Source organism: Panthera leo, chromosome A2 (genome assembly GCF_018350215.1).
Source record: "Panthera leo isolate Ple1 chromosome A2, P.leo_Ple1_pat1.1, whole genome shotgun sequence".
Lineage (NCBI taxonomy): Eukaryota > Metazoa > Chordata > Mammalia > Carnivora > Felidae > Panthera > Panthera leo.
The window spans coordinates 54,098,817-54,112,760 of NC_056680.1; the positions used below are offsets into that span (position 1 = coordinate 54,098,817).

General features: G+C 36.3%; 1 protein-coding gene across 7 annotated transcripts in view; it reads right to left on the reverse strand.

Annotated features, from left to right (window-relative positions):
• The window catches only part of TMCC1 (transmembrane and coiled-coil domain family 1), a 251,510-nt gene that overhangs the window by 38,627 nt on the left and 198,939 nt on the right, over positions 1-13,944 (reverse strand). Inside the window, exon 1 of one of the 7 annotated variants that reach the window (XM_042911316.1) lies at positions 820-937. The exons of the other annotated variants lie outside the window; for them this stretch is intronic. Coding sequence (XP_042767250.1) covers positions 820-882 — 63 coding nt within the window. The 5' untranslated portion in view covers positions 883-937. Of the gene's footprint in view, positions 1-819; positions 938-13,944 lie in introns of those variants that run through there. 7 annotated transcript variants of the gene reach the window in all.

A 13,944-nucleotide genomic window follows, 5' to 3' on the forward strand; every position in this document is an offset into this window, starting at 1 on the left:
TAATGAACCAAGACAAACACCCACCAACGCACTGCTATGAAAATAGCAGACTCCTCATCCTGCCTTCCTCCACCTCCATACTTATGTTCTCAGGCTATTACTGTTCCAGAGGCAACAACTTGGTAAGACCAGGGAGCTTTTATTTTTTCTTTTCTACTTTAGGCCATAGGGAAAGCGGGGGGAAACAAAGGGGAGGGGGGGTTAATTATAACTGTTCAAAGAAAAGAAAGGATATCTGTTAGTCAGCATTCTTTGCTCTGGAAGTTCCTGGCTTCTGCCTGTTCATAGACATCTGAGAAAACTTGACGATTACCTCTGAAGGTCACAAATGAATGATCAAAAATAATATTTTCCCTTCTGGCTTCTTGGATCACCCCTTTCCATCACATATGATTCTGCAAAATGTGTTCGTTATTGCTAAGAGGCAATTCTATGTAGTTGATATAGAAAAATAAAAATAATAATTAAAAAACCCCAAGAAACCCTCCCCCCACAAAACACAAGCAATACATTTATCTTACCAAAACCCCCCGTCAGGCAGTCTGCTGATTTTGCTTGCCACAAAGCTCATCCTTCATTTGGGTACTGCGAGAGCAAGCTTGGATAGTGAAAACAAATCACAACCTCTCTTGACTATGTGCTCTTTCCATTTGTCCCAGCTTCCAAACTGCAGAGGAGCTGTGGCATAGTCTGTCACGGCTGCACATACTTCGTTTCCGAGAATAACGCTGTAAATGAGGACAGCTACCACTGGGAATGCATTCCCCCACCAAAGAGCCAGCCGAAATGAAGCTTCTAGTGCATCCCTGGGCTTCTCACCTTCACAGCCTCAGAGAAGTGCCTTTCACAGAACAGGCAGGTAGAGCCGCACCACATCAACATCCTTGCATAGCCAATCCTCCGCAGTGCCCACCTCAGCCTATGTACAGTTCCGGTTCTGTCTTGTACATCAACTCTTAGAGCTCCGGTTCTGTCTTGTACATCAACTCTTAGAGCTTTCTACATCTGGGAGCCTGGGAGGGCTCTGTGCTGAATAAACAGAAAGCTTCTGCCAAACAAGCATCGTGTGTGTGTGTGTGTGTGTGTGTGTGTGTGTGTGTGTGTGTGTTTGTGAGTGTGTGTGTGTGTGCGCGCGCGTGCGCTTTGCTAGAGCTGCTAATGCAAATGAATAGTTTTACTCTGAGAATGGAGATCACACAGTATCTGCCTCTTTTCTGGAGCTGTGAGCATCTTTTATAAAAAACAAAAGCATCAAACTGGTTGAATTTAAAGCTACAGAGCAGTAATTCACCATTCACATTTGTCTTCTAGTTTAAAACCAGATTAAGGTTTAGAGAATAGCTTAAAGAAGGTTAAAAACATTCTAAATAAATGTTTAGGGAGCCTGGTTCAATAATCATAATCATCATCATCATCATCATCATCATCATCAAAACAAATCTACCCATGTTTAGATAAAGGACTAGAAGATTGCCAAAACAATTTCTATGCTTTCCTGAAGTTTCTTCTCTTATTTTTCATTTTAGGTTCACAAAATAATTAAAATGAAAACTGACCAATTATTCACTATGGAGGAAAGGAAAAAAACGCTTCTGAATGAAAAGCGCTGGAGTTGTCTGAGGTCTATGCAACAGATTAAAACACCACAATCTTAAGCCCTGCATCACATACCATTTACTGAATACCCATGATACTGCATGAAAGAACTGAACAACTTAAAGAGATTGTTCCTGCACTGAGTAAGTCACTTTGGGAGTTAGACCATCAGATCTGAGCTTTTATTTTTTCATTTGTAAAACCAGTTCTGGGGAACGTGCACAGGAAGAATGTTAATGATTATGAAGTACAGTGTAGCATGTACAATGTATAATATGTGGAAACATTTCTCTGAGGTTACTACACAGAAAGGCATCATAAGAAGACAATTTGAGAGTTCGGTGCCTAAAGCTGTGATAATTTCTGTACTTGCATGTAAGTATGGGGCTGGAAGCTCAGGCCAGCACAGTACTAAGAGGTCAAAGAAGGGCTTTCCATCAGCATTCACCAGCTTCATGTAACATTTTTTCATTTAAATCATATGAAGCCCTCTGAATGAAATCCAAAGCACTGTAAATGAATTTAAAGATAATTCTGTGTTGACACCATGGCTCCAGAAATTCATCTTCTATCTCTAGAGACATAGAACTCTGACCCTGACTCTCCAGAACAAAGTAATAAAGAATTTAATGGCTTAATACAAGTTTTGTCTTTGCTTAAAAATTAGGTTGTAAGGTTTCAACAGAGTAAATTTTTGTTTCTACAAAAACAAAAGAAAAACCAATCCTGCACAGCTAGCATCAACACTAGCTAATGTCTGCTTAATTCTGTTTATTACCATTCTTAATATATCTTCTTTTGAGACAATCAGGTTCATTATAGAAAACTTTGAAAACACAAGTGGGCATTAAAGAAAGCAAAAATTATCTGTAATCTCACCACTCAGAGAAAATCCAAACCAAACACTGACATAAGGCCCTTCTAGTCTCTTTCCCTAACACTGAGATTTTTGAAACATATGTTGAAAACAAGGTGCTATAAGATGAAAGCTGTCTTGTTGGATGAGCCACCGCACGGAAGACAGTAGCCCTGAAGTTGCCCATTGTATATTTGTAGGAGTCATGATTTTACCCACCCCCCCCCCCCAAAAAAATCCCTAAACAGTTTTTGAGGATCCATGAAGACGCCAATAGATTCACCAGAGTTGCCAGAGAAGTATACCTCATTGGCTATGTTAGCCTGGGTACATCTCTTCTTGGCTCTCAAAGTAAATCCCAAGGGGCAAAAGAACTTCAATTTTGCTGACTTTCTGGTTTTCTCAATTTTTTTTCCCTCTTGCTGATTTTGTTTTTGTTTCTGGCTAATGCACAGTTGATAAGTTATTCCTCATTGATGGATATACCTACTGAGAATTGGATTTTTATGGTTCCACCATTTGGTGGTCTATGTAGTAGAATGACAGAGATCTATTTTCTGTTGAGTGAAAAACCAAAAGAGAATTCAGTTTGTTAGACTTTTTGTCCACTTGTCTATTTTGAGCTCAATTAAGAATGTTGCACATAATATTAAAGGAGAATAGCTCTTAGAGATCTCAACTGATGAGGTTTTATGTTTACTTTTGACCCATGACTAAAGCTGTAAAACTGAAGCCACAGCTCTGTCTGTAATTCAGAAAGAACTTGACCTCTTAAGTATGAAATGTTTTCCAATTTTTAGAGGATATTGATTAATTTGATTATAATACCTCTTAAATTAAGAAGTTCTGTTCTCATTGGTTTTGTAGAGCTCAATAAGCACTTATTTATCAAATTTTTAGAATTTCCAAGAAAATAAAGTGAACCTATAATACTCCAAATATGTTAGACAAAGAAAAAGAAATCCTATCTACAGAAACTACTAGTTCAGAAACATTTTAGGAGTCCAATTTCATATAATTAAGATAACTATTGTACAAATCAAGATGAGTTTTGTCAGTTAAGTGTAACACTGCATACATCTTAATTTACTTGGGTTTGTTTTCTCAGATAGAAGCTAATCTGAATTTCCTATAACAGACTTACTGATCAAATAAGCTAGTATTACTCTTCCTATATATTTGATATTTAAAAAATTGAAAATCTGTATTCATCTACATTGAATAATAATGTTAACAAACTCTTTATATCAATGACAATGATGTGTTAGTTTAAATATCTCCAAGATCTACTGGGTATCTACCCAAAGAAAACAAAACCAGTAATGTGAAAAGGTAAGCACACTGCTATGTTCACTGTAGCATTATTTACAATAGCCAAAATACAGAAGCAACCTAAGTGTCTATCCATAGATGAATAGGATAAAGAAAATGTCCTGTGTGTATATACACACATATACGTGTGGGGGGAGGGGGAGAATACACACACACACACACACACACACACACACACACACACAGGGGGAGGGGGAAAATCCCAAGCAGGTTCCGTGATGCCAGTGCAGACACACACACACACATACATGAAAAAGAATGAGATCTTGCCATTTGTGACCACATGGATACTCCCAGAAGATATATGCTAAGTGAAATAAGTCAGAAAGACAAGTATCCTATGATTTCACTAATATGTGAAATTCAATAAAACAAAAAGCAGAAAAAGATCCATAAATACAGACAACAAACTGATAGCGGACAGAGGGGAGGGTGTGGGAGGGGGATGGGAAAAACGGGTGAAGGGAAGTGGGAGGTGGAGGCTTCCAATTATGGAATGAGTAAGTCACAAGGAAGAAAGATATAGCATAGGGAATATAGTCAATGGTACTGTAATAGCACTGTATGGGGACAGATGGTAGCTATACTGTGGTGAGCACAGCATAATACAGAGCTGTCAACTACTATGTTGTACACCTGAAACTAATGTAATACTGTATGTAAACAATGTTTCAATAATAAATTTCTCCAAGATCTATGGTAATTTAAAATCTTGGACTAATGTTAAATCAAGCTAATCAATAAGTAATTCTTGGTGCCCAAATAATTTCTAAATAAAATAGAATACTAAATGTTATTATGCATAATTCTAAGTTGATACATGTTTGCTTCTTATTTGTATATGCTATTAGAATAGCTGTATCTTTGGGTCATGTTAACAAGCTGTTCATCTTGCCACTATAAGATAGTGTAAAAGAGATGAGTGCAGCTATATAAAGTCTGCTATGTGTATTCATGAGTTTTACTGCTCTACTAACATGCTTGTGTTTGATAGACAGTTCTAATTATCCCCCCCTTCTATCCAGTTTTCTCTCTGAAATGCAAGTTGTGTTGATATAGGTGGTTGGAACTATATTAGCAACAATAGTGATAGAGAAATACAAGTCCTTTTGCTTTTCAAGGAAAAAGAGCATTTTTGTCCCAAAGTAAAGTGGCTGTCTGTTCCAGAATTTGAAAAAAGGATAAATCTTAGTGAATTTGACTTGCCATGGTTTATACTACTGGGATCTGAAAAAAAAGCCAGGAAATACGTTCAAATTTTGGCAAAATCTGATCACTTTTGATGAGCTTACTTCCTTGGCTTGGAGATTAAAGGCTTTATCTACAACATGAAAGATTATTTTTTATCTTCTGTGTTATTTGCATTGATAGAATAACTTTCTGGCTTTACATTTGATTATTATTTTTTTAAGTTATTTATTTATTTTGAGAGAAAGAGAGACAGTGTGAGTGGGGGAGGGAGAGGGAGGAGGGAGAGGGAGGAGGGAGAGGGAGGAGGGAGAGGGAGGAGGGAGAGGGAGGAGGGATGAGGGAGGAGGGAGAGGGAGAGGGAGAGGGAGGAGGGAGAGGGAGGAGGGAGAGGGAGGAGGGAGAGGGAGGAGGGAGAGGGAGGAGGGAGAGGGAGGAGGGAGAGAATCCCAAGCAGGTTCCGTGATGCCAGTGCAGAGCCTGATGTGGGACTCCAACTCACAAACCATGAGATCATGACCTAAGCCGAAGTTGGAAGCTTAACGGACTAAGCCACCCAGGTGCCCCAACTGGCATAGATATTTCAATAAGAGTGACCAACTAGACAAAAGAGACTAAGGATTAAATCATTATTTTACCAGCAAAGTTATGTTCGGACCCTGACTGAGAAAACAGGCTCCTTAATTCAAATACTACCCAGAGATGTATCACACATACTGTATATGAAGAAATTGTTTAATACTATTTTTTCATTGAGTGTTTTTCAGATTTCTCAATACTAATTAACATTTACTTGAATATGTCCTTGATGAAAAGCAAAACTGAACACAACTTCATTAGAATGCAATATATGAAATAAATTTACATATTGCTGAATAAATAACAACATAATTTGGACAATAACAGACACAAAATAACATACTGAAGTTTAGAATTTACTGACAAGAAAGTATTTTTCCTTCAATAATACAAACCTATGATAGTACTTCTATTGTGTTCAACACTGTTGAGTATTGGGGGGATGCTGTAAATTTCATAGGGAAATAGATTTTATCCATCCAAAATTCCTGGGGAAAAGATGTCTTTTAAAAAGTTCTTTATTATTTCAAATAGTATTTCAACATTTCAAACATATAAAAGTGAGGAAAATGACTCTTTTGCACTCTTCATCCAGCTTCAATTATTAACTCATGGCCCGCAATTTCCCTCCCCTGCAATTATTTGGAAGCAAATTCCAGACAAAAGATGTTCTTTATAAAAACCAAGGCTACTCATAAAAATGGAGAACAAACTGAGAGTTGCTGAAGGGGTTGAGGGAGGGGGGATGGGCTAAATAGGTAAGGGGCATTAAGGAATCTATTGAAATCATTGCTTCACTATATACTAACTAATTTGGATGTAAATTTTAAAAAATAAAAAATAAAGTTAAATAAATTGCTTAACTGCAAAAACAAAAAACCAAACCAAAACAAAAACACCAAGGCTAATTCCAGAGGCTTTCCTATATTATTAAAGCTGTCAGATCTATAAATATTACTTTATTTTTTGGATAAAATGCCTAATGCTCTCCTTCTCTTTTACTCTTCACTATATTTTATTCATGAAGGATCTACTGGGGAATAACATCCAAAGACCATGAAACTTGTTCTGCTCCTAGACTGATCTTGATGTTGATGCTTAATGACTGATTGGGTAAGTTTTTCCCTAAGTGGCAAAAGATGGGGAAAAGTAAAGTTGAGTCAAAGAAGAAAAATGATAAATCTAAGAAATCAATTATTAATTGTAGTCATAGATGGCAGAGAAGAGATTTGCAAGCAAGGCTCTGAAGTTAAAATGTGTTGCATCAAGGAGTCTCTTCTGCCCTCTTCCACCAGGCAACCAGTTCAGCTAGCATAAACTTCCTACTGGGATTCAATAAGAGGTAGATTTTTCTTAAACTCCAGCAGCTCTCCTTGTATAAAAGTAAACCTCTACAAACAGCAGTAGGTGGGGGAGCAATAAATGACAAAGCAAGCAACTGGAAAGGTGTTTAAAATCTCCTGAGATTAGTATGGTCATATGAACTTCTAAATAAGGCAAATTACTTTCTTTTACTGCTTAGAATGAATTAGTTCAGAAAGGAAAGCAAGAGAGGCTTTTGCTGAATGTCCAAGCCAATATCAGAATTATGAGATTTTAGGAAGAATATAAGCACTGACCTCTAGAAACTAGCTAAATTACCTGTTTACTTGGGCTCTTCCTACCTCAAAGGAATCATGTACCACAATGTGATCTAACACATGAGGGGTTCAAAGGTGCTATGCTGTTTCACAACTGCAAAACATCATAAAGCCCTGATAGAGGTCAAGAAGGGCCAGGTAACCCCCAAGTACTGCTTGCAAAGAAACTGCAGAATCATACAGAAATTTATTTTGTAAAATGAAATAGTATAATGAAATAATATTTTTATGTCATGAGACACAGTATAGAATACTCCAACCTGAGGTCCACAAAAAGGTCAAGTTGTTTTCAGGATTTCCAAAGGACAAATGGAAAGTGTACATACACCCATGACAAAGTTATATGAGCAGATTACAATGAGAAACATTTAATTTTGTCTGGAATTAAATTTGTCTGGAATTTGTCTGGATACTACCTGAAAGGCATTCAGGTAGTATCACTGCACTAGTGCTGTTCAGAAATGCTAACTGGCTCTACTTTTTTTTTTTTAAGGGAAATAATATATGCTGTTTGTAAACAAATGTTTTAAAAATAGCAAGCTCACAAGGAGAACAAATATAAAGAGTCTTTGGTGGGACCAGGTTGATTTAAGTTTTAGTTCTAACCTGCAATGTTGAAAAACAAAAGAAAACAAAACAAAACAAAACAAATCATTTAAATTCATTTAAAATTCATTCATTCATTTAAAATATAAAGTAAATCATTAGAATATACCCAAGCATATTCTATGTCTGGAAAACTACCATCTGGAGGCAATACATAGGTAATGTGTTGTTTTAGAAAATGCTTTACACCACAATGAATTTTCTTGCTATACTCCATGAATGTCAGAGGTGCCATAAGCCATCTCTTGAAAATCCTTACTTGAGGGGCGCCTGGGTGGCTCAGTCGGTTGAGCCTCCGACTTTGGCCCAGGTCATGATCTCACGTCCGTGAGTTCAAGCCCCGCGTTGGGCTCTGTGCTGACGGTGCAGAGCCTGGAGCCTGTTTCAGATTCTGTGTCTCCCTCTCTCTCTCTGACCCTCCCGCATTCATGCTCTGTCTCTCTCTGTCTCAAAAATAAATAAACGTTAAAAAAAAATTTTTTTTAAAGAAAAAAAAAGAAAAAAAAAAGAAAATCCTTACTTGATCTATTTTATACCTTCTAAATCCCAGGTGAACAACACATCATACTGAAGTCTCAGGAATAAAAAAATTAAGCACATTTTACATATTCTCAAAAAATATGAAAATTGCTTGAAATGAAGAAAAATGGCATTCCATGGGCAATTTCAAGTCCATATAAGGAGAATCAATTGATTCTTTGTAAAATATTACTAGCCACAGATGGCAGAGTGGGGGTGGGGTGCAGTGGGTGGGGAGGCAAATATGAAGCTATTACATTTTAAAGTAACCTGGTTCATTATTCTTTGCTATTTAATTTTCCACTACACTGCACAAAGCTCTAGTGGTTCCAAATATTCTTTAAGAATAGCCACATGATTCTAAATAAAGAGATATAACTGGGGCACCTGGGTGGCTCAGCTGGTTGAGCATCCAACTTAGGCTCAAGGTCATGATCTCACCGTTCATGAGTTCAAGCCCTGCATGGGGCTTTGTGCTGACAGCTCAGAGCCTGGAGCCTGCTTCAGATTTTGTGTCTCCCCCTCTCTCTGCCCTTCCCCTGCTCATGCTCACTTGCTCTCTCTCTCAAAAATAAATAAAAACATAAAAAAAAAAAAGGAGAGGTAACCAAGAAAGAGTAAGAAGCAAGATGAAGACAGACACTATAAATATTAAATGACTACTTATGAAAACATAACTCTTTCCAAACTTCAAGTTTTATTACCAAAAAACAGTCAAATGGCCAATTTCTCATTCCTTTACCCTTTCTCTTAATAAACCATTAGCCTATAGTATTCTATGGTTAACATCATGAAGCTTAGACAACAGACCTTATTATGTAAGATGATGTTGGAAGGTTGCTGGTCTGCAGAGGAGATGGAATTGAGTCCCTGCATTGCCACCCATCAGTTGTGGACTCGTGTGATTTATGGAGCTTAAATGATTCAAGGCCTACTACCTATGAAACAGGACTGGCACTTGCAGGGTTGAGGGATGGAGATGAAAAACTAGAGAAAGCATAAATAGGATAGTTGAAGAGAACAGATGAACTGTCAAGGGGGAATGAAAAGACTATAAGCATAATATTCAGCAGTTAACAGCTGAACCGAGCATATACTTGATACTGTTAAATGAAGGAATAAATAAGTAAATCTTTGAGATTAGTTGAAATTTAGGACAAAACAGAAAAATTTTACTCTGTTGTAGATTAGATGATCTCAGAGTTAATATTCACTTGCTTTCCATTTCTCTCTGAGATATTAAGTTGTAAAGCATTCTGCTGTCTTTTTCAGTAGTTTTAAATTGTGTGGTCACAAGCTTAAAGAAGAGAGGTGAGAGACCAGAAGAAAGAACACTGAAGCATGGTAAAGACTGGAGTAAAGTGGAGGCAGAGGTAATGCAAAAGAAAAGGCCTGGTGACTCTTCTGAAGAAGGAACCAATAGGATCTGTTGACTGTATATTAGAGATTAAAGAGAAGAATGAATCAAAGATGAGGCCCAAATTTCCAGCCTAAGAGAATGATGATGCATTTCCAACAGGGAAGATTAAAAGAATAGTTCTGGGGAAAGAAAATTATGAATCAAATTCAGATATTTTGAATTGCAATAAGGAAAAAACAGTCACTTATGTTTCCAAATGGTTGGAAAGAACGTAAAGCTGAAATTTTGATCCAAAAAAAGGAAAAAAAGATCTCCTAGAGATATTTCCATGACTGTCAATATTTAATAGAAGCCAAATATGAAATCAAATATTTATATGCTCTTCTATTCAAACGTATTTACATTAAATGTGAACAGCATGTTCAAGTGAACAAGTCTGCTGAGGTGAAAGCCAACGGACTTTTCTGAATTCCAAATTCATATCAGGCTTAGAGCAATCAAAATGGCTAAATGAGAATCTGTACCGTTTCTGAAAAATAGCACAAGCACAGGTTCACTACCAAAGTTAAAGCTAAGAAACAACTCACTCCTAGAGTTTCACTGAACTGGATCAATGTACACATAACAGATGTATACACAGTAGTAATAATGATTCTGATTATAAAGGAGAAAATGGAAGAAGATAAGGAAGGTAACACAGCTTCTTCTACTGGGGTCAATAAATACGTCCTAATATAGAGTGTATAGAGAATTAATGTCCCTTCGGATCCTAATTTACATACTAATGTTTCCTCAAAAGAAATTCCTAGCTGTTAAACAAAAACAAAAACAAAAACAAAAACAAAAACAAAAACAAAAACAAAAACGGAATGGCACCAAATGAGAGCTGTGCAAACGGCATCAGTGTACTAAGGGCATATTACTACCCCTAATGTCTGTACAGCTGGGGTTCTCACTTTCTAATGAGGAAGGAAAAGGAGAAGAGGGAAGAGTAGAGGGAAATATGCCTGGGGACTGTGCTCCCAAGCAAGGTTACTCCTGACATTTTGGCCATCATGGCCTCCATGAGCTCCATGCACTAAACGCCAGCATCACTCATCCCCCCAAGTCTTTGTGTCAACGAAAATACCCTCTCATATTTCCAAGAGCTGGTGGGGAAGTGAGGGTTGGGGGGGGGGTGCGGTTGATAGGTTACTGGACATCTGAAATCTGACTGTATTTTATAATTCAAGAGTTTTCACAAAAGATGGCTTATTTTTTAATTATCTGTAAACCTTCAATCTTGATTTTACTTGTCAGAATCCAACAACAGATGCCATCATGTTCACTGGCCTGATTTCCTTGACTCAACCTATCTGCAATACTTTTTAAAAAATCTAATATAAAGATAAAATAAGTTGTTCCAAAGAAGAGAGAGGGAGCCCTGTTCTGAGGTTTCTGTATTCAGAATAATTAAGAGCACACAGACTTATATAGTATTTGAATGGGTAAATTAACACAGGAGACCACTAAATTCTCAACAGTAAAATACAGACCTATGGACACAGGTCAATAATCTTTAGTCCTAGTGAAACTACTCATAACATAAAGTTCCCTAAAGACTATATAAGACCAGTTCATTTATGATCATTTAAAAACAATAAGGGGGGATTACATATGAAAGGCCCAATATTCACTTCTGGTTCTCCAGGGCAAGGCAGACAATGTAGGCTCAATAAATGTCTGTTGAATGTACCACTAAAAACTAAAACCATAAATCATATCACCTCAAACACATGCTTATATTATTTAAGTCTATAGCTAGTTGTAGCTGATTTCTGAATTGGACTCTTCCATTTTTTGTATTCAATGTTTTTATAGAATTACTTGATTGCTAAGCAGTATGTTTACAAATTGATTTTAATTGTCTAAGGATGAGTTAGTTTGAGATTCTACAACCACATAAAAAATAGATACAAAAAAAAAATAATAAAAAGCTCACAGAATCCTAAATTAGAGTCGCAAGAAACCTTAAAAAATAGTCTATCCCAGGATTAAGTGAATTTGTTAGAAATGTCTGAGGGACAAATTTCTCATATAAGACTAAAGCAGTAAAAATGGAAGACCTTTGTTTTCAAGCCATTATTTAGAAAGTTAACATGGAACTGTCTCTAGTTTGTTCCTGACTTCAGTAGCCACTCAGGAAATAAATATTTTCTATCTTTCCACGATGTGTTCTGACAAAATTAGTTTTATCTCCTTATGGTTTAATAAAAATTAACTTGTATAATATTTAAAATTAAAAATGAGAAAAGGCTAAAGCTTTGTAAGGTATAAAATTTGCAGACCGCTAATCTAGGGGGTTGAAAAGTCCTACTAAATTCCAATTCCTAATAACTAGTGTTGTCTTAATAACTTTAAGGGGAAAACTTTAATAAGACAAATTTGCCCAGAGTCAATTATCACAATGTTCTTTTAGTGTCTCTTTGTAAAAAAAAATTGAGATGGGGATATTGTTAGGCATTTCATTTATTCTTCTCCACTATTAGGAACTCTGTTTTCTCTCAGGGTGTTTCATGTTGTAATTATATTAACAATAATCTGAAACAATATCCTAATATTTAGATAATATTAATAATTTTTTGCTTTCTAGAATTTTAATTTCAAAGAATGACTAAGACATCCTGATTCTTCCAAGGTATTGCAATGTAACAGGAACGTTGTATGATTTAGGTTAATTAAGATCCCATCAGGCAGACTCTTTTTGGTGCGGTGTCTAAATCACTTTAAGTGTTAACGAGATTTGCTAGAGAACCTAGTCATAGCATTTAATTTAGTTCCTGTTTGCTTTCTCTTTAACCGAAAATGGTGTTAAGAACAGTTGCCCTTTCCATAAATTACACAAATGTGGTACAGCTCATCACATAAAGTGATGACTTCTGCTTTTCATTTGAGAATACCAAAGGTTCCAATTCTATGGTTCAAAGTTTTAATTATTCTTTTCAGCTGCTTGACATCTTCAACTCTGATTAACCATAGAAATCTCTTTAAGCCAAGGATTTAATGAAGAGGTTGAACAGGACAGGAAGTATCCCGCAGCAAACCATCAGAGACCATGTTCCAGGCTGATATTTATCAGTGTTAGTACTCTTTTCATTCTTTCATTAACTTACTCAGTTATGAATAATCAGTTATAATTTCTCCCCAAAGATATCAAGAAAAACTCCGTTAAAGGCACTGCTGAAATCTACATATGCTGTCTTCAGAGTATCTCTGATCTACTAGTATAGTAATCCTATTAAAAAAGGAAATAAATTTACCCAGGGATAACATAAATTTTGAAAATCTGTTGAATACCATAGTAATTAGGGCTTCTTTTATAAGGTACTTATTTATGTACTTCTGGTCTTTAATGGTAACAATCTAGTGCTAAGTAGACTGAAAATTTGTTTTTAAAAGAATTTACACTACCTAGAAAATATCTTTTTACACCTAATTTTACCTTAAGACTCTTAATTGTTTAAAAATTTTTTATCATCAAGTAAATGTTAAAAGTATACATACACACCTATTTCACTATATTTTTTTACAAATTTGAAATTCCAATTAATTGGTGGATCACAGAGATTAATCTCATATAATAAAAAGATATGCTGCTCTCACTTAAGGCAGATTTTGTTTCTTCAAAACAATATGCAAATTAAAGATTTACATATAGGGTAATATTTATTACATTTACTATTACACTGGACTTAAAAATGGTTATTAAAAAAAATGGTTAAGGAAATTATAAAATGAATGCTTTTCAAAGCAAATAATCACCCTACCCAAAGTAATAAGGCTTTGTCTAAATCTAGATTTTCCTATATACTGTTAGTTCCAGTTTAAGTAAGGTAAAATCCCTCATTTACTGTCTATAAGCAGCTTGTAATTAAAGAATCAGGGGCACCTGGGTGGTTAAATTGGTTAAGCGTTGGACTTCAGCTCAGGTCATGCTCTCAGTTGGTGAGTTCCAGCCCTACATGGGGCTCTGTGCTGACAGCTCAGACAGAGCCAGGAGCTTACTTCGGATTTTGTCTCTATCTGCCCCTCCCCCACTTGCAAGCGCACGCGCGCGCGCTCTCTCTCGCTCTCTCTCTCTCTCAAAAGTAAATAAACATAAAAAAAAAAAAAGAATAATCAGTTAAGAAATTGCTTTTTAGGGGCTCCTGGCTGGCTCTGTTGGCAGAGCACGTGACTCTTGATCTCAGGGTTGTATGTTTGAGCCCTACATTGGGTGTAGAGACTAC